The 27,783-nt window shown below is 38.5% G+C and overlaps 1 protein-coding gene across 1 annotated transcript in view; it reads right to left on the bottom strand.

Moving 5' to 3' along the window:
• Window positions 1-27,783, bottom strand: part of SLC49A4 (solute carrier family 49 member 4) — a 63,564-nt gene that overhangs the window by 22,179 nt on the left and 13,602 nt on the right. The window contains 3 exon segments of the mRNA XM_029959833.1: window positions 4,454-4,583; window positions 10,042-10,310; window positions 22,070-22,163. Of these exon segments, the coding sequence (XP_029815693.1) occupies window positions 4,454-4,583; window positions 10,042-10,310; window positions 22,070-22,163 (493 nt within the window).

Consider the following 27,783-nt stretch of genomic DNA (forward strand, 5'->3'; position numbering starts at 1 on the left):
GGGAAGGTGAAAGTCAAAACTTTGTCACCATCTTCATCATATACAGTTAAACAGGGGTTTAGCCAACAACTTTCCCCACTCAACTGTAACTGAAAGTAAATGTGAAATCTTTGCTAAGAGACATCCAAATTTTCCTCAAAAAATGTTTCAATTTTGGATGAAAACCAGAAAATGTACTTTGGACTCTGCAACAGTGATATTTTAAAGTGAAGAGATTCTATGGTGATTCCAAGGTCAGTTATCCCATGGGGTATCTGTGTAACCACAAAATGTGGCTCCCTCCAATCCCAAACTATTTATGTAAAATTGATCCTGATCAGTACCAGTTCCTTGGCATGCAATGGCAATTTGATAGCACACAGTTATGAAAGCCAAGAGGGAGAGAAAGAAATTCGATTACTCTCCAAAACATTCAGAGGTTTGCAGCTTACACCATTTTACTCCCCTAGATGATCCACGCACAGCACACCAGCCAGTGTTTTTTTGCACTCTTCTTTTTCACACATCCTCTTCTTGAATAACACATTTTCATCACATGAACATATCCTCTGCTTTCAATATAATTTGTGTCAAATTTATTTTTTAATGCAAAGAAAAACAACTCCCAAACTTTCATCTCTTCTACCCATTGGTTATTTTTCTCTGAATGCTATCATTTTCCTGACAACTTTTTTTCTCTCTTAAGAATGCCATATTCTTATCCTAGTCTATCTTGTATCATCTTGGCATCTGATGCTATTTAATACTATCCATGTGAGAGCCAATTCAACATCTGTAAAATAAAATGGAATTTTGCATGGACTTTAAATAGCCATGTTGTAGATTGCAAGGAGGGAACATGTCTGAATGCAGTCTTCCAATATAACACTTGTTGAATATTCAAAATATTTGGCTACCTGAACCTCAGCTTCATTAAAGAGCTACTTTTGAGGAAGTGTAAACTTTGTAATGTGTTTGACCAAAATTTCCCGTGGTGTATTTTTTTTCTGTAGCTCAAGCAACAAGATAGACTGTCATGTGGGATAGCTGCTCTGTGCCACATCCAACTCCTAGTACCAATCCTAGAGAACCAGCTCTGCATCATGACATCCTCCAATGACAGAGGTTGCCACCCTGCCTAGTCTCCAGCAGAAGTGAGGTGACCTGGAGAAAGGGTGCATGACAGTGACAAAGATCCCCAGATGTCATTCTGCCCCCTTGTCCAGCAACAGCTAGTGCTACCTACATTAAGTGCTAAAGCTGTTTGAAACATACATCTTTCAGCAGCAGTTCTGCTTTTCATGGCTCCAGTTGCTTGTATTTGTTTTTGCAATTTTGCAATTACTCCACTGAAAATAGAAAAATGTGCTGTCTGTCACACCATCAGCTGGTGAACCCACACTGTTTTCCATGGTATCAGTGATGACGGGACATCAGCATTAGCCTCTCTTAAACCACTCTGCTGGAATACAAATTGATTTTTCCTCCTGTTTTGTTTTTTTTTTCCAGAAACCTATCTAATGCTATCAGAATCTGTAAGACAAGACTGGTTCAGAGGGGAGGCCCATCAAAGTCAGTCATCATTTTCAGAATAACTTTGACAGTGCCTATTAACATCAGGCACACTCTGAGCAGCTTCCATTACTGGATTGTGATGTTGATGAAAGTTTCATTAAAGCAACAATGATGCATAAAAACCCTATTATAAAATTTCAAAATTGCTTACATAGTCCCTTGAAAATATAAAAGGTACATAACTGGCTAAAAGTATCTAATTACCTCAAAGCAAAAATCACAACAAGTTTTCTTAATACAGATTTTAATATTAATCAACTATTTACTTGTATTAGGATTTTTTCCATTGAAGTTTGTGGCATATTCCGAACTGGGAAAAAAAAAAAGTTGTATTTGCTTCACCCAAGAAACTGATAAAGGGCACTGCACTTTTTCTAACAGAAATTCAAACTACACTTGTCACAGCATGTGCTAGACTGTTGAAAGATTTGGGCTTAGCACCCAAACCATGAGTAATCTGTCGTCTCCCACTGCAGGTTGAGAGAGTTGGTATCAGGAGATAACCAGAAATCAGCTAATTGCTATAATCTGTCAGAAGCAGGAATCCTCCAAATCAGAAGGAAGAATCAAGTTTCCTAAGGAAGTCCCAAAAAATGGCCTACAGGGGATGGTTGACCTTTGTGGATGGTATAATAGAACTCTGCAAGAAGCAGCTTGTGTAGATGACTGCCCAAGGACCTGAAGGCATGAAGGAGTATGGGATCTGAAAGGATGTGACAGATCCTTTTAGTGTCCAAGGTAAAAAGGTCAATAACTTCAATAGTAACATTATGCTATGCTGCTTTATTTTGAAGTAATAAAACTGCAGCCTGAGGGAAAGAAGAGGGAAATGATGAACATCTCAATTCTCATGAGTGTTTTTGGCACATAGTTGAGTCAGCCCACCAGCTCACACACATCCCAAATGCCTTACACACAGTTCTTATACCAGAGGGTAAGTCTACAGCAAGGGGAAATCATGATTTCTTAGTACTCATCTGCTGGTTACCTTCAGTCTACACTACTAAGTCAAAAGAAAGGCTCTCTGAGCCAAGAATTATGAAGCCTAGATTAGGCAGGCAACAGACCTTAGAAGCCTAATGAGCCAGATGATGGACTTCTCCTGAAGCATGGCAGACACCATTTTCTTCTATAAAACCCAGTTGCTTTGATGGATTGTTGCTGAAAGGCTCCTCAAGATAAGCAGGTTTAATGATGAATTGTTGATTATTTCATGTACAGAGGAATGAAGAAGTGCCTTTGATAAAGGGTAGCATGGAAGAATGCAAAAAGACCAGAGAGACAGGAGATATAATTATCTACCTGTCCATGCTTAAAAAAAACCCCTCTTGGTTCTTAGAGACACTATAAACTATGCTCATTATTTAAGAATACAGTTTGTTTTCTTCAGTTTCACTGGTTGAGAATAGTAAGCCACCTTTGTTGTTTATATCCTGACCTTACAGTATCTCAGGTCCACTGTTTACAATCCCTTTAACATGGAATCTACTGGTTAAAAAGCTCCCAAATGGAGCACTGTCAACGGAAATTTTATATTTCACCTGCGGAGCCAGTTGCTGTTTGGATTTCTGTTCAACGGCAACATTTTTACTACACAGCCTCAGGCAGGGTCCAACTGCACATCAGCTTGGGTGAGTAAGAACATTACTATATGTGCTAAGTGTCCTTAGGGGAACTGCTATTTTTTAATATCCTGAGTAGGTCACTTTGCAGACTTAACCAGTCAGCTGTACTCACACTATCTCCTGACTGCCACCGTGCTCCAGGATGAACATTCAGGATTAAGCGTCTTGCCAACTATTTACCCCCCCAAACAAAATAAGAAGCCTTCAAAAAGAAAAGGAAAAAAACCCCAAAACCAATGACAACAGGGGATGAGTTGTTTTCGCTGCCTCTAAATACACTTATTGAAAGTACAGCCCACAATAGACCTTTTAATTGAATGGCTAATGCTCCATTACCATCAAGTTTCAAGCAGCCCTTTATATGCAGATTCAGCTTCTATCGCTGCATCAGTCAACAAACAATTACAAGAGTCTGAAGCCTCCCTGTGAAGTCAGTCACACTCGGTACCATGGGAGCAGTTCTTTGCCCCAGGAAGTTCATCTTTGCAGTATCATGTACAGGGCACGGGCATTCACAGTTATCTATCATTAATATTACAGTTGTTTTAGCTGTTCCTTTGATATGATATTTCCATTACACAAGACATTTACAAACACTGGGGGGAAGTAGGTCTGTGTCTTACCAAAACAGCCCAAGTGCAAAAAGCTGCAAAGCTGTCATTTTCTTTGTATTTCTTTCTTTTTTTAAACCTAAGAACTTAAAGGAAGCTAACTAGTCTTTGAACCTGTCCAGAAACACATTTGGAGACATTTTTCCTATTCCCATTTCATATTTTAACATACTTAATGAGATTTAATTGATCAAATCACAATTTCAGATAGTTCGTTCATTGCTCCCATGGCTGAATAATCCTTCGAATGACAAGTAAACTCCAAATTCATTCTGATATAATAAGCACAGACAAATGCAGCTCAGTTAGTTAAGTTTGCCCAATGTTGCTAATTGTTATCTCACAGCACACTGTTAACAACCTTGTATAACCTGCTGTAACAGAAGCATTGTATAAAAAAACCCTGTGATAACAGGATGAGTAAAGCATTGTTGGTGCTAAAGGACTCTGGCATGAAGCCTTGAGATATACCCAGTGATTTAAAATTTAATGTCTGCTTTTCAGCAGTTAGCATCCTTTTATGCCTCAACATGAATAATTAATTTTATTTTGTTTAAAAGCACTACAAACCAACTTGTTTGCTCCCTGAGAAGATTAAAGCACACTTGTTTTTATTTATTTAGGTGCTGATCTGCTTTGAAGTGGAACCCAGTGAGGTCCTACCTTAACAGTCTGCAAAAACTTCTCCTGTAGCTGAGCCGCTGACTCGCTGCAGCGACGCTGGGAGGGAATGGAGGGCGCGAGGGGAAGTAGGCCAACGCTGCGGAAAATATCAGGGAAACCATTCCAAATTCTAAGCAAGAGGGCAAAGAAAAACAAAACCAAGAACAGATGTTAGCATCAACAGACTTATTTTGGTACACTGCTGCTACCAGCCAGCCTCCGAGACATAAATCCCACCACAAGTGCCTTAATGCCCCTGGCAACAGAACTCGGTAACTTGAAGGAGAATTTCTTTTTGCCCTCCCCAAACAAGATTTCAAATTGGGATGGAGAAGCAATGAGACTGGCAGTGCATGCCAGTGTTAGGAGCTGCAGAGAACCAGGCTCACACATGGGGAACACAGTGAAGCAAAAGGAAACTGTTGCTTTTTCTCCTTAGAGAGAACTGCAATATGAAGATTTGGGCACATTTCCTCACGATGGAAGTAATACAGTGCAGATACCAGCAGGCCAGAGACTTTAAACAGATGGGACTGGGGAAGCCTCAGGACATGGAATGACAATTACTCATTGCACAAGATGATGAAGGCAAATGAAAGGTCAAGCAAGGCAGCAGTTCGGACACAAACAGATTTACATGGCAACAGAAAATAAAGAGAAAAGTGCAGGAGCAGCCATGGCTCAAGAACAGAAAAAAGTACAGGTAAGAGGGGAAAAAAAAAGAAAGAATACAGCTGTTTGCAGATGCTCCTCTTGTTCAGCAGCAAGTATTCTAAATCTTTGAAAAATTTCATAGCAGAAGTTTGGAACTGAGCTTGAAAAGTGACGAGCACTTCACAGAAAATACTCAGTAAGTCCCATGAGCAGACATTCTGAGCAAAAACAACTCTACCCACAGTCAGTCTAATTAGTTTTACAGGCATTTTGCAACGTATATCATGTTCTCCACAGTCCTCAATCCCAATATTTCTCCCATCCCCTTTGAAAACAATATTCTTTGCTGCTGTAGAGAAAAATGTATGGCTGAAGTGTGTTATCTTAAAAGAACCTGTGATCTTATAACAAAGAAGTGTTCACTGACACCACAAATAAATTCCAGCAGAGTTGGATAGTCAATTGCGTTCATTTTCTTTTTCTTCTCTTTTTTAATAAATCAATATGAACATGGCGCTTTGCCAGGTCTTCTGCTAAACCAGAAGAAAATAAATTCAGGAAACAAATAACAGTGTCTAAATGGATCAGCTGGAGATGGGGAAAGGAAACGAATGCTTCTATTCAGTATATGGGAAAAAAGTCTACACTAAATTTCCTTTGAAGGCATACTGGGAATGTGACAATGGCATTCTTCACGATCAAATACTAAAAGATTCATTTTGAATCATGTGGTGTCTTTTCCTTCTCTAGTCTAACTGCATGTTTTGAGGGCCAAGGGCACTTTATCTCCTCTGCTCTCTGGAAAACAGATTCATTTCTATCTTTGTGTACATTGTTTCTGAAACCACGAGCAGTGAAAAAAGAACTGGCCATAACTGATCATCCCTGAACTAAGAAAGGGATAAGATGCTTTGTCACTACAGAGCTGTTTAGTAAAAGCTGTTTATCTGCCTCTCCTGATTCTAGGTCTACATACAGGTTTATAGCTATACATATGTACATGCATACACACATTTTAATCACATATAAAGGAAGATTTCAGACTGCAGACAGGTATAGCCAACAAGAATGTGATCACACAAACTTGTAAGTTTTGTCCAAGGTACTAATTATTTAACTTTGTTATACTGTAGTGCTATAAGGGAAAAGGCTAGATCTTTTTCTGAAGAATGCAAATGATGATAATTTTTTTAAGTCACAGCAATATTTTATAACAGGTGCCCATCTGAGGCCTCATCTGTGTGCTGCCTCAAGATTTCTGCCAGTCAAATTGCTGCAGCAGAAGTAGTATAGTAACATCTTCTATTTTTTTTTCTTTAATTATTAAATTCAGCATACTGTCCTTGTAGTACCTCCTTGCACCTCTGCAACATTTCCCAGTGTTACACTTTCCAGGCTAACAAATCTGCCTAGCTAGCTCTGCCCTCATGCACAAAAGGAAAGTGCAGAATGCCCTTTGGAAACTAAAGCAGCTCCCTCTATTGAAGAATAGAAGTCTTCAGTGCCATCTTAGCTTTGTGTATCACACCTACATCAGAAGTCCAGGTACTGTCAAACACATTCAATTTCTTATGTGATGAATTCCTTAAGAAACCCACACCTTTATCTCCCTCATCATTTACTCTTTCAGACTAGATAAAGAAAAATACAATATAAAACTTGTCTTAAAGGTCTTCCACAGGGGTAGCAGGCTTCTGAAGAGGACAATGGATGCAGCAATGTACTCAGAATTGGGCAAGACATAAATCAGTGTGCAGAAACACAGCTGTCTATCTCTTGTTGAGGAGTTAACCTGGAATGCTTTACAAAAGCTGGGTACCACACCACAGTGACTTGAGACTGCCAAAGTGGACAGATGCCTGCATCTTAGCCTAGGAAGTAGACATCCTGCTGCTTGCTTGTGTAAACTCCAAAGAGAAAAAAGAAAAAAAGAGGTTTAAGAGAGACAAAAGCCTCCTTGATACAACATCTTTTCCCTTCAGATAGGCTACTCATAGCACAAAAACCTACTCAAACTCAGAAACCTTTCTCCCCACCTTGTCCTGTAATGTAAAGGTGGAATGAGGGCCCTTTACACACACGCACACATTTTATTTTTTTTTAACAATGATTTTACATTGTTATTTAGGAAAGCACAAGGCTGAGAGCTCTGGTTGCAGTCCAGAATAATTCAAGCTTCCTTGTGCGATTCAGGTAATACAATTCAATCCTGATTTGCTACATCTGTACTATTTGAGCTGTGAACCAGAATGTGCAGCGACACAGATGACACAGAAAGAGGCTGCGGTAATTCAACTGAGCTCTTAGTCCGCATTTGAGATAAAGGAAGAGCAATTTATTAAAACACAGAAGAGACTGGAGTTAACAGAGCAGTTTCAGAATGGGTTTATAAGCAATTGCTTCGTAATCATGTTTGAGGTTAAGTCCCCGGAAAATTTGAAAACTCTTGGCACGCTACTGATCCCAACTTAACAATTCACATCATTACTGCCTTTTAAAAGACATCATCTAACATTTGAAGGCTGCTTATCTAATACTACCTCACACAAAAGCAACAAGCTCCATCATAAACACAACTCCATTAGAAATGCAGTGTGCTTATCCTGTGAAACTGGCTTTCCCGTAGGATCCGAAATGAGAAGTCATACTAAGCCTGGCCACACTTGCTAAAGTGGGGAAGTGGGATATTTGGGTCAGCTCCTTGTTGTGCTATATTCTCCAGAACCTTTGTTAGTAATCTTGGAAGTCGATTTGAGGCAAGTTTTCTGACCAGCCAATTTAAGGGACAAACAGTACCCTACCACAGTTAACAGGTATTTTTTGGCCCACAGGTGAACAGAACTGTCTATACATTACATGAGGCAGTTGCCCACCGTAAGGCAGCCTTCCTTCTACCTCTGGAGCCCACCTAGCACAAGAAAGTAGAGAGGAGGCAGTCAGCAGGGACCCTGTGCCTTTGGCTTTCCAGGGAAACAGGGCTGAAGTAAGACAGGAGAAATCCCACGAGGGATTCCACCCAACCTCCTCTTTGACAGCTCTTGCCAATTTTAAGCCAGTTGGAGGTTTTGCCATCATCACTGTGATTCACTGCAGGCCAGCACCATTCACAAAACAGCTCTTCGTCATTGCCTGAACAGCTAAAGAGGTTTCAGCTCCTGAAAAGATGCACCCTGTAGGACACAAACACAAGCACACAGAATCCACCTCTGTTCAAAGCACTTTCAAATACTAAGTGAAAAGTGCAGGTGCCCCTCAAAACACATTTCCTAGGAAGATGAAGAGCTGCTGTAGGATCATCTCATGCTGGGATCAGTGATTCCAAACAAGTCTACAGAGTGTTCCCAAGCCCTTGTCAGCTCAGACAGGCATAAAGAGCCATGCTAAGACATGGAGCAGGCAAGACACACCTAACCTTGATGGCAAGATCCATCCCTGTTTCTGAAGAAAATGCTTAAGAAAACCTCCCTAAAGAGAACAGAAGAGAATGTGAATCTAATAGGCTGCTGAAAGCAATACTTCTAGTGCTACCAGACCCAAACCAGTGGTTTCAAGCACAAAGCAGTACTTTCTTTAGGCAGATGAATTTTTCTCGCTCCATAGAAAATCTGAAGAGGTAGAGCTAAAGCACTTCTCTAACTGCTAGTTTTTCTCCCCTTATCTACTGCTCCTCAGGACAAAACCTGACTTGCTTTCATTCTTCCTTCTTTCATATTAGCCGTTCTCATCTGCCATGAGTCAAACATCATATTTACTAGTGAACAAGGCTTAACCAAACCCAAATTTAACTGTTGTTCCATCTGAGTCCAGTAAAAAGTAGGTTACTCAAAAATACTTGGTGAAATAGTGATTCAACTTCTATTACACTTTCTTTAAAATGAACAGTAAAGTGACCCTCTCCCAACAGGAATATTAACTTGACAAAATTTCCGCAAGAATAACATCCAGGAATAAATGATCACAAACAGCTAACTCAATCCCATAAACTTCCATATAAACTACACAGCATATGTACTTTAAGACTTCTGGAACACTTAGGGCTATGTCCTGGCTGAATTTCAGAGGTTGCAATCATAAGGGGGGGGAAATCCCAATCAAATGTGCAACCATCATGACATGGTAAAGAGTTGATCTGCTCTGAATGCCATACCAATTTATATCCTTTAAGAATCAGAACATAGGCTCCTAAGCCACTTAACCAACTTATTTTCCTTAAAGTTTGCTGCTGAGTTTTGTAAGTGACATAAAGAGCTGTAGAAGCCATTGCAAGAAAAAGAGCAAAGACATAAAATCCAAGTTATATCAGGTGAATTTTATATCAGTGTTTTTTTCCACTCAACTGTTGCCACGTCATTGAAATTGCTCACCAGTATGAATTATGTGGTTTTAGCTAAAAATAAAATCTATTTCATTTTAATTTCAGTGTTAGATTCTTAAATACTAATAATCTAATCACATTTGAAAGGTACATGCAAATCATAAATTAAGGCTGATTTAATGCAGGGAAGAAATTTAATGCTAAAAGACTATTGGATTTCCATCCTTACAGACACAACAGAAAGAAACCCAACATGCCATGGACACATATTTTTAATGAAAATTCAATGAGCAAAAACCAGTTTGGAAGCTCAGGGAAAGTGTAAGCTCTCCTAGGAGACATTTCTCCCAAGATCAGCCGATATAAACAACTGAATTACTTCCTTTGGAGTCAGCCTGTACAATAGGCTATTTTTAAATCTTTCCTACACAGGAGGGGAAAAAACTAACCCTTCTGACGGTACAATACATTACCACTTAATTATTTTCACTCAGTCGGGAGCCGGTTCCCGTGCAAACCAGCCACTAGAGGGTACTGGTTCACAAGTACCAAACACACATGAACGCACGCACATTTTTAATATTTTCTTATTTTTTTAATACTTATTTTTAAGCCACACCTGCATACAGCACAGCCTCGATGCGGTCCTTGATGTGCTCGGTGTTGCTCTGCGATGCCAGCAGGAGGTGAGCTGTCCCATTAGGAGATGGCACCACCAGAGGCCCCACCAGGAAGGCGCCAGCAGAGCCCAGGTAATTGAGCAGCGAGGCGATGGCTGTCGCTGTGGCACGTTCGTCAGGAGAAAACCACGTTGTGGAAAGAAATGGTGCCGCATTCATCACGGTTGGCCCCGCCAAGCCATTTAACAGCTGCCCTCCGTGAATCAGCCTGGAATAGAGAATACGCCACAGCCATTTGGATGACAATTGCTTGCCCTTTTTGGGGAGTTTTTTAATTAAAAAGGTATGTGAGATATTGAGTGCTGGAGATGGAGCAACTGCACAAAGAAATGAAAGTACTGTGGAAAAAAAAGGATATTCTATACACTAAAAGAAGCCCAATTTGATTGATTTAAAGACTCATGAGCTACTCTGGTCTCATTACCTCATATAAATGGAGAAGCAAATGTTCTCTTCAAAGGAGAAAAGGAAAAGGGAACAAAAGGGACTTTCTTTGCATCAAAAAGGCACCATGATAGGATATAAAAGTAGAAAAGGTGTAGTAGCAGAAAAGCTTTAAATTACAAACATCTTAAATCTGACCCCTTGCATGCATAAATCCCAGTAGAAGATTTAAATTAGTTATGGCAGATCCAAAATTGAAACAGTTCAGCAAAATAATCTGCATATTTTTTCACTGCATTATTTATTTTTATTTACACACTCAGATGAGCTCTATGTGCCTACAGATGAGGAGGCTGGGCTGTTAGGGTTTCCAAGAGAATCGTCTTCTCCAGCAATCTGGCCATTCTCAACATACTGTTGAAACAGCCAAGCAAACCCAGATTTTTCTCATTTTTCACACTCATTGGGATTTAACAGATAAGGCTGGTGACAGAACAGAGATAGTACTTCCAAGCAGTGAAGTCTCTGCAAAGTTTGGCTTAATATCAATGAGCACATACAGAAAGGACTTTCTGAAGGCTCTCCTACACATGGAAGTCAGCCAGAAATCTTCCACTTTGACTTTTCCAAAAGGTGATTAGCCTGAAAGGCAACAGTATTTTTGAATTTATATAAAAATTTCATGTCTAAAAAAGAGCTAGAGAGTCAAACAAGGCATTGCAACCCTCCAAAGTAGATCTATTCAATATGCAATGAATTGGTGGCAGATGATATTTTCAAATGGGTGGTGTTTTTCTAACCATAGCAGGAACTCAGTGTTATTGCTGCAAGACTTGAGTTGTCAGACATAAAAAGCTATGGCCTGAAAATAGGGAAACATAAGCCACCATTTAGGCACTGTTTCAAGCCACAAATGGCTGAACAACATACAGTGTAGCAGGCACACAAAGGAACAAATATGCAAAAGAAATGCCAACAAAGTCTTTATCAAATTAACAAGAGAGACTGCAATACAAAGGAATGGATACTACCAATTCTCAGATAATTAGAAATTAAATTTTTAAACAAAATTTATAAAAAGTATACAGGAAAAAAAAGGCTATTATATATCATCTGAAGGAAACCTTTTCTGAGCTGGTACAGAAGCAATATAATATTCTCTCCTACATATCTTTTTGAGTGAGGACAGATTTCATTACTACTGTTCATGATGTGCTTCAGATGGACATCACCAAGGCATGGTCAGGCCTCCTGAATGTTTGTTAAACTGTGACACACACACACACACACACACACACACACACACACAAACCAAAATGAAATAGTTTTAAATAAATAAAAAGCACTATCTAAACAACACTGATATAGTTTTCTGGAGGACACAGTACATCAATCCCCTAAGATTACTCTTCAGTGTACTTTGGACAAACCAAGGTATCCTTGTGCACTTTGGTATTTTCATTCTACTTATGTCACTACAGGAAGTTATTCTCAAACTTCTTCTAAACTGTTCCAGGATATTTGCAGAGCTACGGCACATCCCCAGGAACAGCTGCATTTCAGTAGCAAGTGAGGTAACTATTGCAAAATATACAGATTTTATTTTAGTAAATATTGCTCCAAAGTAAATTTAATGTTTAAATCGTGGTTTAGTTATTGTATGTTTGGGAAACTGCATCATCAGAAAATAACATGTAGGCATTTCATCTTGTAGAAGAAGAAAAGTTTTGCAAAAAAACCCCAAACCACCAAACAAAAACCCACAATTTATCGACTGTGAGAATTATACATACTCTTATCATGTACTTCAGATTAAGATTCTGTCTATCAAACTCTACCATCTCAATAAAGATCTATAATCAACCTTCATACTTGAGGGAGAAACAGATGTTAATTTTACTTTACAGATCCCAAGGGAGAAAGTAGTACCTCAATTCAGAATTTTAATTCTGTATTATCTTTCTGCCTTTGTTTTGTTGGGTTTTTTGGGGTTTTTTAGAAAGAGCAAGCCAATTTTGTCTTTCTCTAGGTCTCTTCTGTTGGTGTTCTCCTGGCTGCTGTCCCTCCAGCCTTGCCCTGCCTGGTGTGCTGTCTGTTCCCATGGATTTTCCCATGGTCTTTCCATCTGCATTTCTGACATTTACCAAGCTTGACATTATCATCCAAGGTAGAACATCTTGTATCTTCATATTGCCTAATTTTTCAAGTCTAACATATTTTTCAGACTAAATTGCCATCAATATACAGACTACTACCTCCAATAACTCTGCATATGATAACAGCCTAAGCCCTATTTTATCTCTTTTTCAATACTGGTTTGAATTAAGCTACTTTTTCCTGAGAAAAAGATTATTTGCATGGTTCCTCTGCACAACTTTAACTCATTTCCCTAGAGAGGCAGGGATGAGAGATTCAAAACACAATTCAGAGCATTTACTAAGCTGCTGCTCTGGGAGATGCATGTAGCAGCCTCTCCATTTGACAGAGAAATATGAACACAACAGTACTGGTGGTTTTTTGCTGTTTGTTAAAACATCTTATCAGCGTTGTGCTAGATTTTGGTCTCACAGCCCATGAGTCTCCTCTTGTACACCATCAGCGCTAAAAATTGCTCCAAGACCAAGACAGGTTTGTTTCTGTTACTCCCTAATTTTCTTCTTGTTTCTGCTACCAAAAGGGTGCAAAGAGCACTGCATTTTTTTTTCCTGTCACTATTCCAGTTTCATTCTGCATAACAAGATTTCTCTTTCCTAAGAAAAGGGCTAAAAAGATAACTTTAGCTCATAGCCTTACTCAGATAGAAAAATATTTTCCAGTCTCATTACAGTAGCACAGTAATGTTCATCTGTTATTTATCCAGCTCTGCTGTTTTCAGATGCGTTATTTATCCAATCATCATTTAATTATTTCCATGTATCAAAAGTAGAAAGTTATTGAGTTCAAATGACAGAAAATAATACAAGAGTAGAAGGCTTCTTAATCACAGTCATGGAAGAGAATATTGGAAAAAACTACACTAGAAATTCATCCTTAACTTACACAATAATTGATGACTAACTGCTTTAAAGCAAAAGTGGGGAAGTAAACATCTACCCAAAATATCTTGTTTTAACCATTTCAGAAGCCAGGTCAGGACTCATTTTGAAATGTCAAGGTTTTTGCACATCTGATCTCTTTGCTAATATCTGTGTGCTCTACCAAACTTTGAACTTGCAATTGAGCATGAGCCCTTTAAAAAAAAAAAAAAAAAAGAAGAAAAATTATTTGAGGACTGGTAGTAAATGCTAGTGTGAAATATCATTGCCAGAGCATCACAGTAATGGATAACTTATACATTTATATTATGTATTTATCTATATATAAACAAAACACACAGACATATTCACACATACCCCTTTTACACGAAATAAAGATCATTTTTGTTCCTAAACTGAACTGCAAAAAAATTAGTACAAGGGACAGTTCAAATACAGCAATAGAAATTAGAGAAGAAAAACACTTACTGTACTATATTGTCACCTCTTTTCCAATTTTTTTGTCAAGTCACATTATAAATAACTTTAATTATATGGTTTTCATCACTTCCCTGACAGAAGACTTTACATTAGTATTAAGAACTAACCTGATTATACCTGTTTTATTCACTCCATGCTATCACTACTGCAATATCCTAACAGGCAGCAACAAAGAAAACCATGGAAGGCTATAAATGCTGAAATTACAATATCACTAAGAAAACTGGGTATGGAAAAAAAGTGAGATTGTAGACAAAAAGGTTTTAGTGATTGATGATAATACCATCCAGTTAAGATGGGAAAGCACTTCCATTTACAGTCAGTTTTATTTATCTTTTTCTCTCTGTATGAGTTGAAACTTTGCATGCATGGTCACAGTCACATCAGGTACTGGATTTGTTAAGCTATTTAAAAGCTGTGTGTTACACAAACACTTTTTCTAGGTAAAAAACCCAGACATTTAGTGTTTCTACCACTGTATGTCTCATGCCTGGACTTAAGAGAATTTTAAATGAAAGAAAATCTCATTAGTTTCTGAAGTCAGATGGGGAAACAAAGGGAACAGTAGAGGAAAATTACTTACTCAAAAAATTACTTTTAACACAATGGATTTAAACCACAACACCAAAATAAGCCCCCACAGCTCAGCTCCAATACGTGTTAATTTGAGTTTGTTCTGGGAAGGCTAAGACTGGAGAAGGTGGTATTTTAACACTGATCAACAGCATGGAAAAAGCATTTTCACCTTTTCTTTGGCAGACAACATGGGAAGAGCAGGGCTGTCAGCCCCAGGGTGCTGCTCTGACTCTCTAAACATGATGACCACTGGTCAGCTGGGAAACCCACTTCCTCTGGGTCCTAGGAGGGAGCAGAGCTCAAGAGCCTTGTAAAAATGTGATTTTGGTGCAGATTTTTTCCCTGAAACTTTTACCATGCTTCTCCCATTAGCTGCCCGTAGAACTGACCACTTAGTCGCTATTCAAACTTCTATACAAAAGGAATGAAAATAAATTATAATTCAGTTTTGCCACTGTTGGGCAAAGTGTGAGGAGCAACCAAGTCACTGAGAGTGCCAGTCTGCTGCTGCACGAAGACAGCGCTGTAGCATGCTTTTAGCATGGAAAAGTTTAGTAGATGAACTGCTGATCCTAACAATTAATGCAAAAAGCAATTCTGGATAAAGAAGTTAATGTTTTACAGAAATGGATGGCTAATATTTCTTTCACATGCCTGACAACTTCACTCATTGAAAGAAGTGGATCGTTCAACTCCTGCTAATTTGGAAGACAAATAGGTTTATGTAGCGATTAGCTCACTGTGGGAACTACTGGAAGCAAATGAAAGAGACCTTTCCACTGGAGAACTTCAGAGCACTTTTCAAGTGCTATTGAATTTAGTGTCACTACAGGGCAACAAAGCAAGCAAATACCTCCTACTCTAGAGCATCTACACTGATGTATGATGCAAGTTGCTTGCCCAGAAAAAGGCACAGGAAAAGACATGGACGTACTCACATAATACATCAGGAGATTTATTATCCCTCAGAGGGAACTGATGCCAGATTTGTCAAGAACCACTTCTGATTTTTCACAATCAAGTTACTAGAAGTGGATGGAGCTTTTCTTTTAGACTCACAAAAATAAATACAATAAAAGAACTTTCTATTAAGTGGAACCTTTTTAAGTACTTTTAAGGCAAAGACAGAATTAGGGAGGTCAAATTCATGCTTTACAGCAATTCACTGCTACAAGTATGGGGAGAACCGACGCAGATGCTGTTTTGTTCATAACCCAAAGAGAGTGTAAGAAGGCTCTATGTCTGGAAAAAGACTGGAAAGAAAAACACCTCTGGGTAAAGCAATGAATTCATCTATTAAAAATAACATTCTGATAGATGAATTTCATGGAAATGCACTTCCTTTCAATATTTTCATTAAATGACATATTTATACTACAAAAGCTTTGTGCCTTCTGGATATTCATGGATTGAGGCCATTAACATTTTCAGCTTGTTTTTGATGCATGCAACCATTGATATGTGGAATAATTTAAAGCTGTTTTTCCCCCCATCAGTAAGAAATATTATTACAAGAAGAAAGCCTGAGTCACTGTGTGGTACATTATCGCCAACAATAGAGTGAAAAAGAAAAGAGAAAAACTTAAAAATGTACATTTAGCCATCTTCATCAGGAATTGGGCAGATATTTTACCCCTTGTACAAACCATGGTCTCTGCACTGTCAGTCACACCATTATGAGACCAGACTTGAAAGGACCATAGGATCTACCAGGCATCCCAGCCTCATGCCTCTTCTCCCATGCTTAAAGAAAACAGCAAACCCATTTATAAATGCTATGAAAAGTAGTGTGGTTTGGTTTCAAATTTAAAGGTTTGGAAAGTCGGAGTTACTCCAAAACTTATTACTGAGAGCCTGCTGAGAAAGACAAGGATTTGCAAGGAGAGGAAGCAGCAATCTCAGGCCAAGGCCCTGACATCTCCATCAGACATTCTGACAGAGGAAAGGGATGAAGGGGGAGTACACTGAGACCCCTGGCAGTATGGTGACAAATTCACTCACATCCTCAGACTATGTTATTGTGCAGCCATCACAACCGTCACACAGCTGAGAAGAGGGTTTCTTCACTTTATCCAGGTTTCAAGGATGAGGGCACACAAAAATCAAAGCTTCCTTTTTTAAAAAATTTTTTTATTAAAAGGTTGTGGGTTTTTGTTTTTCTTTTAAAGCTAGCCCTCTCCACTAACCCATTACTAAAAGAAGACATCTTTAAAGCAACACTAACAGAAGACATTCATCAAATATGAACAGACCCAAAGTAAACAACATTGTAAACACAAAGTAGGCAATTACATTATGGGCTAATGAGGCAAAATATACTGAAACAAATTATCAGGGAAGTGCACCAGAATCAGCTATTGGGGCTGCTGTGGGAGAAAACTGATTAAGATTACTTAGCACAAAAGAGGTCCTAAGTAGGATTTTTTAGTAAAAGAGTAGAAGTGAACAGGAGATGCAGCAAATTAAGAAGTGGAATAAACAAGACCTATTTAAACATTCTTGAATAATTTTTCTTAAGTGAGTGAAAGAGCAAGAGGGTGTTTTGTTTATAATGCAGCAACTTTAGTATAAATTCAATTAATATGAATTCTTCTTTAAGGACAGAAATTAGCCAACATGAGTCACAAACTAAGGCAAAGATTTTAAATAGGATTAAAAAAATTAAAAGTGTTCTACATTTGAGGATACCACCTACCATTATATGAGATGAAACTAAATATCCCACAGAGAATATAAATTCTCTTCCCAGCAAAGGCTTACACTAGCTGAGGCCTTGTAGAAGCTGCCCACTAAATACTGCTGCAATATCAAGCCCTTTCTGAGATTTCAAGAGTTTCCTTTAATGTCCTGGATTCATCACTCCAAGAATTTACACAGGGTCTGTAAACTGCTAATTCAGCAGCCACCCTGGTTGCTCGGGGAGGTGGATCACAACCACAGTGCCACAGCCAAAATCCAGCACAGGTGAAAAAGGAAAGAGCATTTATAACCAAAACTGACCATTTGTCTTTTTTTTTTCACCCAGGCTGCTTAAGCTGAAGGAGAAGCCCATTTGGCTGCCACCTGAGTGGCTGCTGGTGTGCCACAGGACATGCAGCTGAAGCAGTGGCAGGTAGGACCACTGGGCAGATAGAGGGACACTAAATCACCTCCCACTACCATCAACAAACAAACAAAGCTGGAAAAAATCACTGTTGCTTAGGAACAACTCACAGAACTTCTCATCTACAACAAATGCTTTGGAGCAGAGGTCAAAAAATAAACCCTGTGTATAAGATGAAGCTGGTGGAAATAATAAAAACAAGCTAAACTGTTGAGTTACAGTTACTTAATACAATTAAGTATTCCCCATGAGAACCTACCTGTGAATGACCTATTTCCTTTTTTCCCCACTGACCTCTTTTTCTGATACCATGGATTAACCCAGCTTGGCCTTCCCCCAGCACTGCAGCTGAAGTGCAAACCAGCACCACCAGCACCAGGCAAGTGCTCCATCGTAACATTTTCCTCCTACACTTGCTGAGCTGCAGCATATACAAACAGGTATGTTTATTCATCTTTTTACTCCCAGAACCTCACTTTAGATTAAATCCTCTTTCATTCCTCTTCCCCAGCGAATTAAGGAGCACGAAACACGCATCATACTCTGTCTTTATTTCTTACAGGCAGATTTTCCTACCATCCTCTCCTAAAAGGCTCTTCTCATTCCCTGGAACATTTTAATCCCTCTTCTCCACAGATGCTCCAGTTTGGCGATTTTTTTTCAGCATAGAAGTGTGTTCAGTATTGCCAGGGAATATGAGAATCCTAGCATGTCTTTACTGAAATTACCTCTTCTGAGGTGCCCCTTTGCATTTTTCATGCATAAGAATAGTGGCTTATGACAGCCTTAGGATCTCAAAAGACAAATAATGAGATGATCTCATGTCATTCTTTAGGCTTGCAGGGATGAAAAAGGGAAAACGTGGAACTACTAAAGACTAAGTCTAACAAGAATAAAACACAAACTAGGCTGCAACTAGAGCTAATAGAAACAAAATGTACCAAGGAGCAATTCTTCAAATATAGTAACGGAAAGAGTTAACATTATATCCAAGAGTAGGCAAAAAGATTTAAAATCCAAAGAACTAGTAGGATTAACAAAAAGACCCCTTTACAGGATCTACCAACTACTCTCATAAATGACTGTCATTCTCTGTGTCATTCTGCTGGATTCCCAACAAACATTTTAATGGTATTTACTGCCAAGGAGAGCCCTCTCACTGCTGTGACTCGAGGTCCTCAATAACTACTTGTCTGTTGTGAAATCTAATGTGAAGGACAAACACTACCAGTCCATAGCACACTCAGTTCTACTAAATTGCTTAATTAATATATTCAATACAAGTGACAAATTATGTTACATCCTTTACTTTCATGTCTTTAATTATCCTGTCTTTCAAAACATTTAAAAAGTCTTACATCACATGGTCAGTTTAAAAGCCAAAGATGTATGGCTATGAGCTGATTGCATCATTTTATTTCCTTCTTTCTTACACATTTCAGCTCAAACAGCTTTTTGCCTAGATTTAAGACCTAAGAAGTATGTAAATATATTCCTAAACACACAATATGAGGTAAATATGAAGTGTTATGTGAAGGGAAAAAAACAACCCTGATTTACTATATAAAGAAATGGACTTCTAGTAATGTTAACATTCAGGACAAAATAATCACATTCTAAAAGAGTCAAATGAAAATATTCACTCGGTGACAAGCAGGAGTCAAAAAGAACTGAGTAAAATGCAGGCAAAAAGCACTAGTGATGTTCTTGTAACCTTCAGGGAAGGGAAGAAGGTTCAGGAAAAGGTACAATTTGATAACTTTTTTTTTTTTTACTGTTCAGAGACAGCTACAAAGTAGAAAAAACCCAACCTAAACCTTACAAACGTCATGAACGTTCTTATAATTTTATGCATGTTAACTCTGACATAATTGTCCCATGGAAATCCTTCAGCATATTACTGCAAATTACTCAAGGTCTGAAGGAACATACTACAAAACATGCAAAAGCATTTAAAGAAATTCCATTTACACTGTCTTCTGAAATGCTTTGACATTAGCTTGTGTGTAATCTTGTCCACCTGACAGGCTCTGTAACATTCAGGTTGCTGTATTAATGCATACACATATTCAGAATAAGTGCATAATTTAGTGCTCAGTAAGCTGTGGCTAATGCATTAAGCAGTAATGCTCATCTCAAAAATATTATTTTATTTGATACCATGCTTCAAGTAACGGATGAAAACTGGCCTTCAGCCTTGGCCCTCAGAACAATGCAGGTTACTTGACAAAACATCACACAGTCTGTACAATTATTTACAATGTCTCAAGAAACTTCACTGAAAACCATCCTTTTGCTTCACACAGTTAGCTTTAATTAATTCTCTGTAGATTTTTAATCAAACTGTGTAAAAGATCAAACTACTTCCTCAGATAGAGCCGAAATTCTTGAAAATGTCTCTTTTTTGGGAGTAGGCTAAGTAGGCAAATTTATCAGTTTCACCTGGAGATGATGCATATTTTCACAGCATGAATATATGAAATTATTAACCTTTTCCATCAGGATTCTGCTCATACTCTTTTTTTCCCCCTATATAGTTTTCAATAAATTTTAACATCATGTTTTATACATCTCACTCATCAGACTCTATACAATCCTTTTCTTTCCTAGTTAAAGAAGTTGTTCTGTGAACGTTTCTTCTTAGGCATGTATTTAATTTTTCTCCTAGGTGTCCTTGCTGCAGCTAAACTGGAAAACTTTGTTTAAAGGTGATCAAGATTTTGTGGACACTCTTTTTCCCACTCCCCAAATGATACCTCACATCTAAATCTCATTTGGGAATTTTCATCTTCTCAGCTACTTATAGCCCTCATCCTTGTTTTGGTAAAGCCTAGGGCAGCACATGTCTTTTGGCATAAATCATAAATGAAAAGCTACATAAGACACCACATTTCATTGCATTTAAGCCATCTGGCCCATTTAAAAGCTATCGATATTTAATCCAAGATTGATGAGAATGAACAAACTGAATGTCGAGTACCCCTTAACATTTTAAGGAAAAGGGCACAATGAGAACAGCTCTCCCTGGCCATCTTAACAGTACATTTTCCTTAAAAGGGTCACTATGAATGGTAGCACAATATGGTTAGTTCAGCCTCCCCTGCTCACAGAGTCCTTGAACACCACGTTGAAATAGGCAACACTGGGCAACCAACATCAGCAGCACCTTGGGTGCTTCCTTATATGCTCACTAAGCACCAAAGGACTGAAATTGCATCTCCCATACTTGACACACTGCTCTCAGTTTACTTATCAGGGCTGGTTTTACAGTCAATGTTTTTTACATTCTCGGTTCTCTCTCTGAACCTCTTCTTTTATTTTATCCATGGCACCCAGTCATTGGCTTTCAACTTCACACCAAACACTTTCTTTCCCAACTTAAAAAGATTCCAAGTTGATTTTCAGAGTAAGCAATACTAAGAGGAATCAAAAAAAATAAAACAAAAAATCCCCCAAGTCAAATAACTTGCTGAAATAATAAAAGGACTGCCTGGAAGCTGACTAGAGTTCAAGGGGGGAAAAAAACCCAATCCACATAGAAATCTTTTATTTATAAGTTCTTTTTTTCATGTTTACATATTATGCAAGCATAACTAGTAAAGACCTAGTGCTACTGCTGTTTTTAAAGAAGAAAGAAGGTGTAGTAATGCCTGTGTACTCCCACCTCCTTCAGCATAAGAGGAAAAAGAAAGTTAAGTGAATAACAAGTGATCCACATTCCCTGGCTGTACAAAACATACTCTGTACTTCTTGAGGATGCCCAGGTTCAGGATACGTTGACAGGACAGTTGAATCGTTTGGTTTGTGTGATTTTTAGGAAGGAATCTGTTTCTATCACAAACTCTTTAACTGCATGTGTACAGAAGGCAATCATTTCACTGCAGATAAAGTACAAGCCTTCTCTGGAATCCACACTGGGAGAGACTACATGAAAAAGGCCATTTTGCACAATTTCATCTGTCTCATGGCACGATCCCACACATCCAATATGAGAAAATGAACTAACTATTTAATATTTGCATACAAATTACATATTTTTGGGGTTTGAGGCATGGCTCCCTCTGTGATCTTGGGCCAATTTCTGAACCTCTCTAAATCTCTGCTTCCTTATTTGCAAAGCAGATTAATATTAGCTATGCAGGATGGGGTGAGGCGTAATTAACTCAAGTCTGTAAAGGGTTTTCTGATCTTCAGATACAATGTAAAAGAAGGACTAGAAAAATTCATTTAAAAAGCAAAGAAGCATGTAAGCCCATGGCCACACAACAAACATTTGGCATATCAACTTCATACAGAAAATTTTTACTAACATTTCTTTGCAGTAGCAGCAAAAATTATATTAGCAGAAAGAATAAAATATGTATATTAAAAATAACTTAATTCACTTACTTCTTCCTAATTTCTAGGTCTGAGACTGGAATACATCTGAGGCCAGCTCCCAACACCATGAGGGATGAAGTTAGTAACACAGTTACCCTCAGACCTAAGACGAAAAAACAACAGTATTTTACAAGTCAGTAACATTGCAAAAAAAATATTGCTTAAATACATATCTATTTACATACAGTCTCACAGAAGTAACACATATCTCATTCAAATCATAAGCAATTTGGTGCTGATATGAATTCCTGACATACTATGAAATCCTGAGTAACTTTCTAAACTTATACTGCAGAATTACAAAGGCTTCCTCTCGGCATACTAACACACAGGAGCATATCCAAAATCTTTACAGACGTTCTTGAAAGTGAAAAGTGGTAATAAAAGTATCATTAAAATGTACAATATATCCTTTAGAGGCATTGGGGAACATGCTCTAGTATGTGATCTGAAATCTAGGTACACATGAAGAAAAATGTGGACTTGTTCATTCTTCTCCAAGCGCTTAATGAGCAAAGGCACAGCACTGTTATTGCTTTCTTTTGTAATGCAGATATGTATTTCATTCCGGAGAAATAACCATTTATTCAGGGGAAAAAGTGCAAGTATTCTTTTGCAGTCCTTGCAATTAGGCCAGGTTTTTGCTGCTCTCAGCTCAAATTGTCTGAGGTTGTAAATATAGTACATTAGAAAAAAGCCACAATTGACTGATAACTCGAGTATGTTTTTTCCTCATACTGCGATTCTCGAATGAGAAGCACTTAGATTAGAAACAACCTTATCTTAGCATTGCAATTCCTTTTGCCAGCAGTGTATTTGCTGCTGCTAAGGTGTTTCCATCAGCAGCTGAGAACAGTGACACCTGAGGGGCTCCAGAATCTTGTAAAACACCAGTATCATAAATATGCACAATTAAAAACCACTGATAGAGTCTACATCTGTGAAGTTGTAAATTTTGAAACAATTTCACAGCAACAAATAGAAAATAAAGGGTTTCCATGTTCTTAGTAGAACATAATAAAAATTATTAATGATGACGAATATGTAATATCTCTAACACTTAGGTAAAACTAATTGCTACTCAAAACATAAATGGAAAAACAACAAGTCTCTATGATAACTCACCCATCCTTTGATTCTTTCTAAAACTACCCATTTTCAGAGGAGTGCTCCCTCTATGTTAGTCACTCCTGTATTCAGTACAATTACAAAATCACAATATTCTGAGCTGAAAGGGATCCACAAGGATCCTCAAGTCCAACTCTTAAGTGAATGGTCCATACAGGGATCAAACCCACAACCTTGGTGTTATTTGCACCGTGCTCTAACCAACTGAGCTAATCTCAGGGTCAACCAATAGGTATATGAAATATTTTGTCTCCAGTTTGTGAATTTTATGGGAGTTTTAGAGCACGTATTCTACTAAAATGTAATTTAAGTGGTCAAGACATCATTTTGCTCTTACTGCAACAGCTCTTAATGAACCTCATTGACGGGTATGCAACTTCTTGTGCTGGACACTGCACAAACCAAACCAAAGACAAGTTTCTCTCTCAGTCAGCCTTAGCCCAGGAAAACCCAAACAAAAATAAGTTAATGTTACAAGTTTTCTGAAATGGAAGTACAATTTCCTTTGGTATGGCTCAGTCATTAACACAAGGAATGTCACCTGCAGTGATGTGACTCCAAAGGACACCTCACATCCCTAATGCCCTGGAGAAGTATCATCAGCTGAGAATATTTGTTCCCTTGGAGGATTTCCCAATGCTTGCCCAGACTTACTTGCTTGACTTTGTGCTCAGCTGCTGTTAAACTGGTTTTTCAAGTGTGTGTGTTCAGAGAGCCCTAACCAAATGCCTAGATAATATGGCTGTTCAAAACCTTCATGGTCTTCATGTTTGGTGGGCCACCAGCCCATATGAGACTTCATGCCCCACTTAAGTCCATATTACTGCACTGCCTATGTTGTGGGGGCAACTGTTTGTATCAGGATCTCATATGGGATGCTTTTGCCTTTTCTCCTGGGAAATGAATCTGTTAGCACTGCTTTTGTGTATAATGAGAACTTGTATGCAGTAAGAATTAGAATTTTATTGATGGGAAATTGAAACACAAGACTTAACTGAAAAATCTGAAGTTTGCCATTAGGAAACACTGCCAAAATATTTCAGGAAAGCTCTAGTAATGTACATATCACCTTATTTTCCATATAAACCAGGGTCTTTTTGAATTACATTTCACAAAACATGATGTGTTCTGCCTGTCACGAGACACAAGGACAGAGACAGCCTGGAAGGTGCTGCTCATGGGGTGCCACAGGAGGTACTGGCCTGGGGCAAGCCCAGGGCACAGCAGTAAAGGAGTATTATACAAAAATTAAAGACACAAGATGAGTGTTTACATACAAAGAACTTCTATTAGATTTTTAATTTTAAAAATATCCCCAAAGCAAAAAAATACATAAAGCAAGAAAGCTTAAAATTCAATCTGCACAAAAGTTTCCTAAAAAAAAAAAACAAAAACAACAACAAAAAAACCTCCCACCTTACAATTCAGTGAAAACTGAATTGGATGCCGAAGTTTGCCTCCAGCCGTAAGCTTAGGCTTATCTTTAATGTCAACCTTACACGCTGGGTAATCTTAAAGTAAAATTATCAGTTAAAGCCCCACAATCGTGTTCTTGATCTCTCCAAACATTCTTTGAAGTCCTAATCTTGAATACTATACACTGCAAGGTATCACTTGTAAATGTTTGGATTGCACAGAATATTCTTTGGCCTTCTTTCTTTTCTTTCCACCTTAACATGTAAACACCCCCCTGAAAATTCCTTTGGTTAATGCTGCATTTTGGAAATGATGACATCAAAGGGAATAAAAGACTGTCAGATAAGCAGTGTATTAGATATTTTCTTTGCTAATTACATGACATATTCCTACTTTCTAAGCATCTTGCCCTGTTATTTCGCTTTACGTTTTAACTCTCTGGATCCATCCTCTTTTTCATCTTTGTTAGAAATTGGACTTTATTAGTATTTCTATAATTATTTCAGTATTTTTGCTTTGAACATTGCAGATGTCCTTAATCTGAATTTGACAGCTTGTATTACTCTAAAAGGTGCACCCCAGAGTGCTTCAGATAGCAACCATGCATCATGGGGACTATAAAACAGAGTAACCAACCAAGACTGAAAAAAAGCCTGTGGATCCTGCAGAAAATTATGTCTCTACTTTAAAGGAGCTAAATAATTCACTCAACCAAGAGATTTTGAGTAGATGTAATTAACTTCATTAATTTTACCCTGTAAATGCAAGCAGCAATTGGAGGGAGGGGGAGGCTACAGCTTTTTTAAATCCATCATTCAGTTTCTAGTCCCCTTCTATCACAGGTTTCTGATACGCGGCCGGAAAGGGAAGAAACTCCTTTAAAGGAGACTTTATCCCAGTGTAGTAAGTTTTCTGTTCTTTAGAGCCTGTCTCTGTAGCTGCTCATTCTCACCCTGCTGCAGGTTTCTGGGCCCCACAGGTGGCACTGGCTCCTGAGCAAACTGTGGCCACGTTCAAAAAACCCAACCATCGTTGACAGTAACAGAAAAGTCCAAGCTAGCAGCAGAAATTGAGCTGGTAATAAAAGAGACATATTAATTATCATTTATGAGTGAAACAGCTGATATTGTTCAACTGTTTAGCCCTCCTGTGGCTCATAACACCGTCTGCTTTATGACTTCAGCAGTCCAAGCTGCATTCGCTGGTTTCTTTTTAAAACAACTACCCCCAAACTCCTGCCACTATTACAGATTTAGCATGAACTCCCCACCCACAGTCCTCTGAACTCTCCTCTTAATGCCCTCCAGCATCGACAGCCCAACACAGAAAACAAGAAAACCCCCACCATACTGGAATGTGGTCTCACACAGGAGTGGGAGGCAGTGGCTGCCAGTGGCACCCAGCTGCTCTCCAGCTCCCTCACAGCAACATCAAGCAAAAGCATCCAACATGTGGGTGCTGCATCCCCCTCAACTCTTCCAGCATGCCTTACTTCCACGATGCTTTTTAAAGTCCATGAAAAGAAAATGCATTCCCCTATCTCCCTCATTACTGACTTGTAACCCAGCAAGTGATTTATCATGCCCAGTTTAAGAAACTTCATAAAAGATGTTGTATGGCTATAATGAAGTCCTCATTCCAACTACTTATACATTGCAGTTTGTCATTCAGAAAGAGAACACGGTTAACATGTCCCTGTGCATCCCTCAGCTGGGGCTGGTGTACTGCAGCCCACTCTGTTCCCCAGCTACAGACCACTGCAAGCAGCAGCATCTAGCTCAGAGTATCACATACACAGCAGGTATTGGTTAGGTTTGGTTTTTCCCTCCCCCTCCTAATGGAGCACTCATCTGACAGGGAAATTCTAATTGGATGTGCAAAAAAATAGAAAAGTTTTCACCTTCCTCCTTTTTTAATGGAAGTTTGGCCAGGGGAAAGGCTGACAGTCCTCCACCTGGCATGGCAGCAGCGGATTTCCCTCCTACAGCTCACATCCCCTACTCTTGGATGCATTAACATTTGAGGAGTTTCCTTCCTTCAGCTGCAGATACTAAAATCGGTTCTCACAAATATAGAGCACAACAAGGCTCTAATTAGGAGCGAGTGACATCAGCCTGCTGCACATTTTCATAGTTCTTAAAGACCAGGCTGAAAGCGTGAATGGTCCCTTCTGACACTGAACTGAGAGCATTTTCTTAACTACTCTTATTTTGACTAAAACATATCTAGCTAAGAGAAAATAAACATAAAATTTTGTCTTGATCCACACTCACCAGGAAACTAAAAGCTCACTAATGTCAACAGCTGTTTCAACAACTCACTGTTAAATTGCGCTTTTCCTTCCAATTTAAAGCAAATTCAGTTTTCAAACAAATTCTTGGTTTGCCTTTCTTGATAAAAGAAAGCACAGTTCCTGTAAGTTTCCTTCTATGAAATAAACCAATAAAAAAGAACTTTTACATTTGGGTTCAGTAAGCAAAGTATTGAGCTCCAAGTCTTCCACAATTTTTTTTTGGTCCTGGGATTGTCTTGTCTAAATGGCCTCCTTGGTTTTCAAGCATCCTTTTTAAATGGATTTCTTTGCTGGATACCAATTCTCCATTTCATACAATGGGTCTGTTTCTCTCCCTTCTTGACACATGCCTTTACGTTTAGCTATAATTAAAAAAAAAAGGTTTAATTAAACAGCTCCCTTTATCATGGAATCCTGAAATCCCTGCCCAGAACTTCCTTGTTCATCACTGACTATCTTCTGGAAATCTTTGGATTTTAAATGTAATTCTAGCACAATTGTACTAATAGCCATGACATTCTCATAAGATCAGTTTTCTTTGTCATGATTAAAATAAAAATTTTCTAGCTTTCTACTAAACTCAGAGAATAAAACTTCCTTGCGCCTGCTCTTTGCCAAATTGACTAGCATCATTAAGGAGGATAAGCATCAATCCTCTTTCAGAAGAGGCATCCTTGCATCAAGCAATACAACTCTCACAAGAAAAGAACCTTTTCACTGATGCAAAAAAAATTCATAGCCAAGATGTGGTCCCAGTCTTTCTGCTAACACATGGAACAAACTTGAAAAGTCGGTATATTGGGCCTGCCTCAGAATCTACACAGGCACTCAAAAATAGCATCAACTACACTCAAAAGAAAGAGAAACTGGGAACCAAATACAAGAC

The sequence above is a fragment of the Manacus vitellinus genome, unplaced genomic scaffold (assembly GCF_001715985.3).
Source record: "Manacus vitellinus isolate BGI_N305 unplaced genomic scaffold, ASM171598v3 scaffold_22_pilon, whole genome shotgun sequence".
Taxonomy (NCBI): Eukaryota; Metazoa; Chordata; class Aves; order Passeriformes; family Pipridae; genus Manacus; species Manacus vitellinus.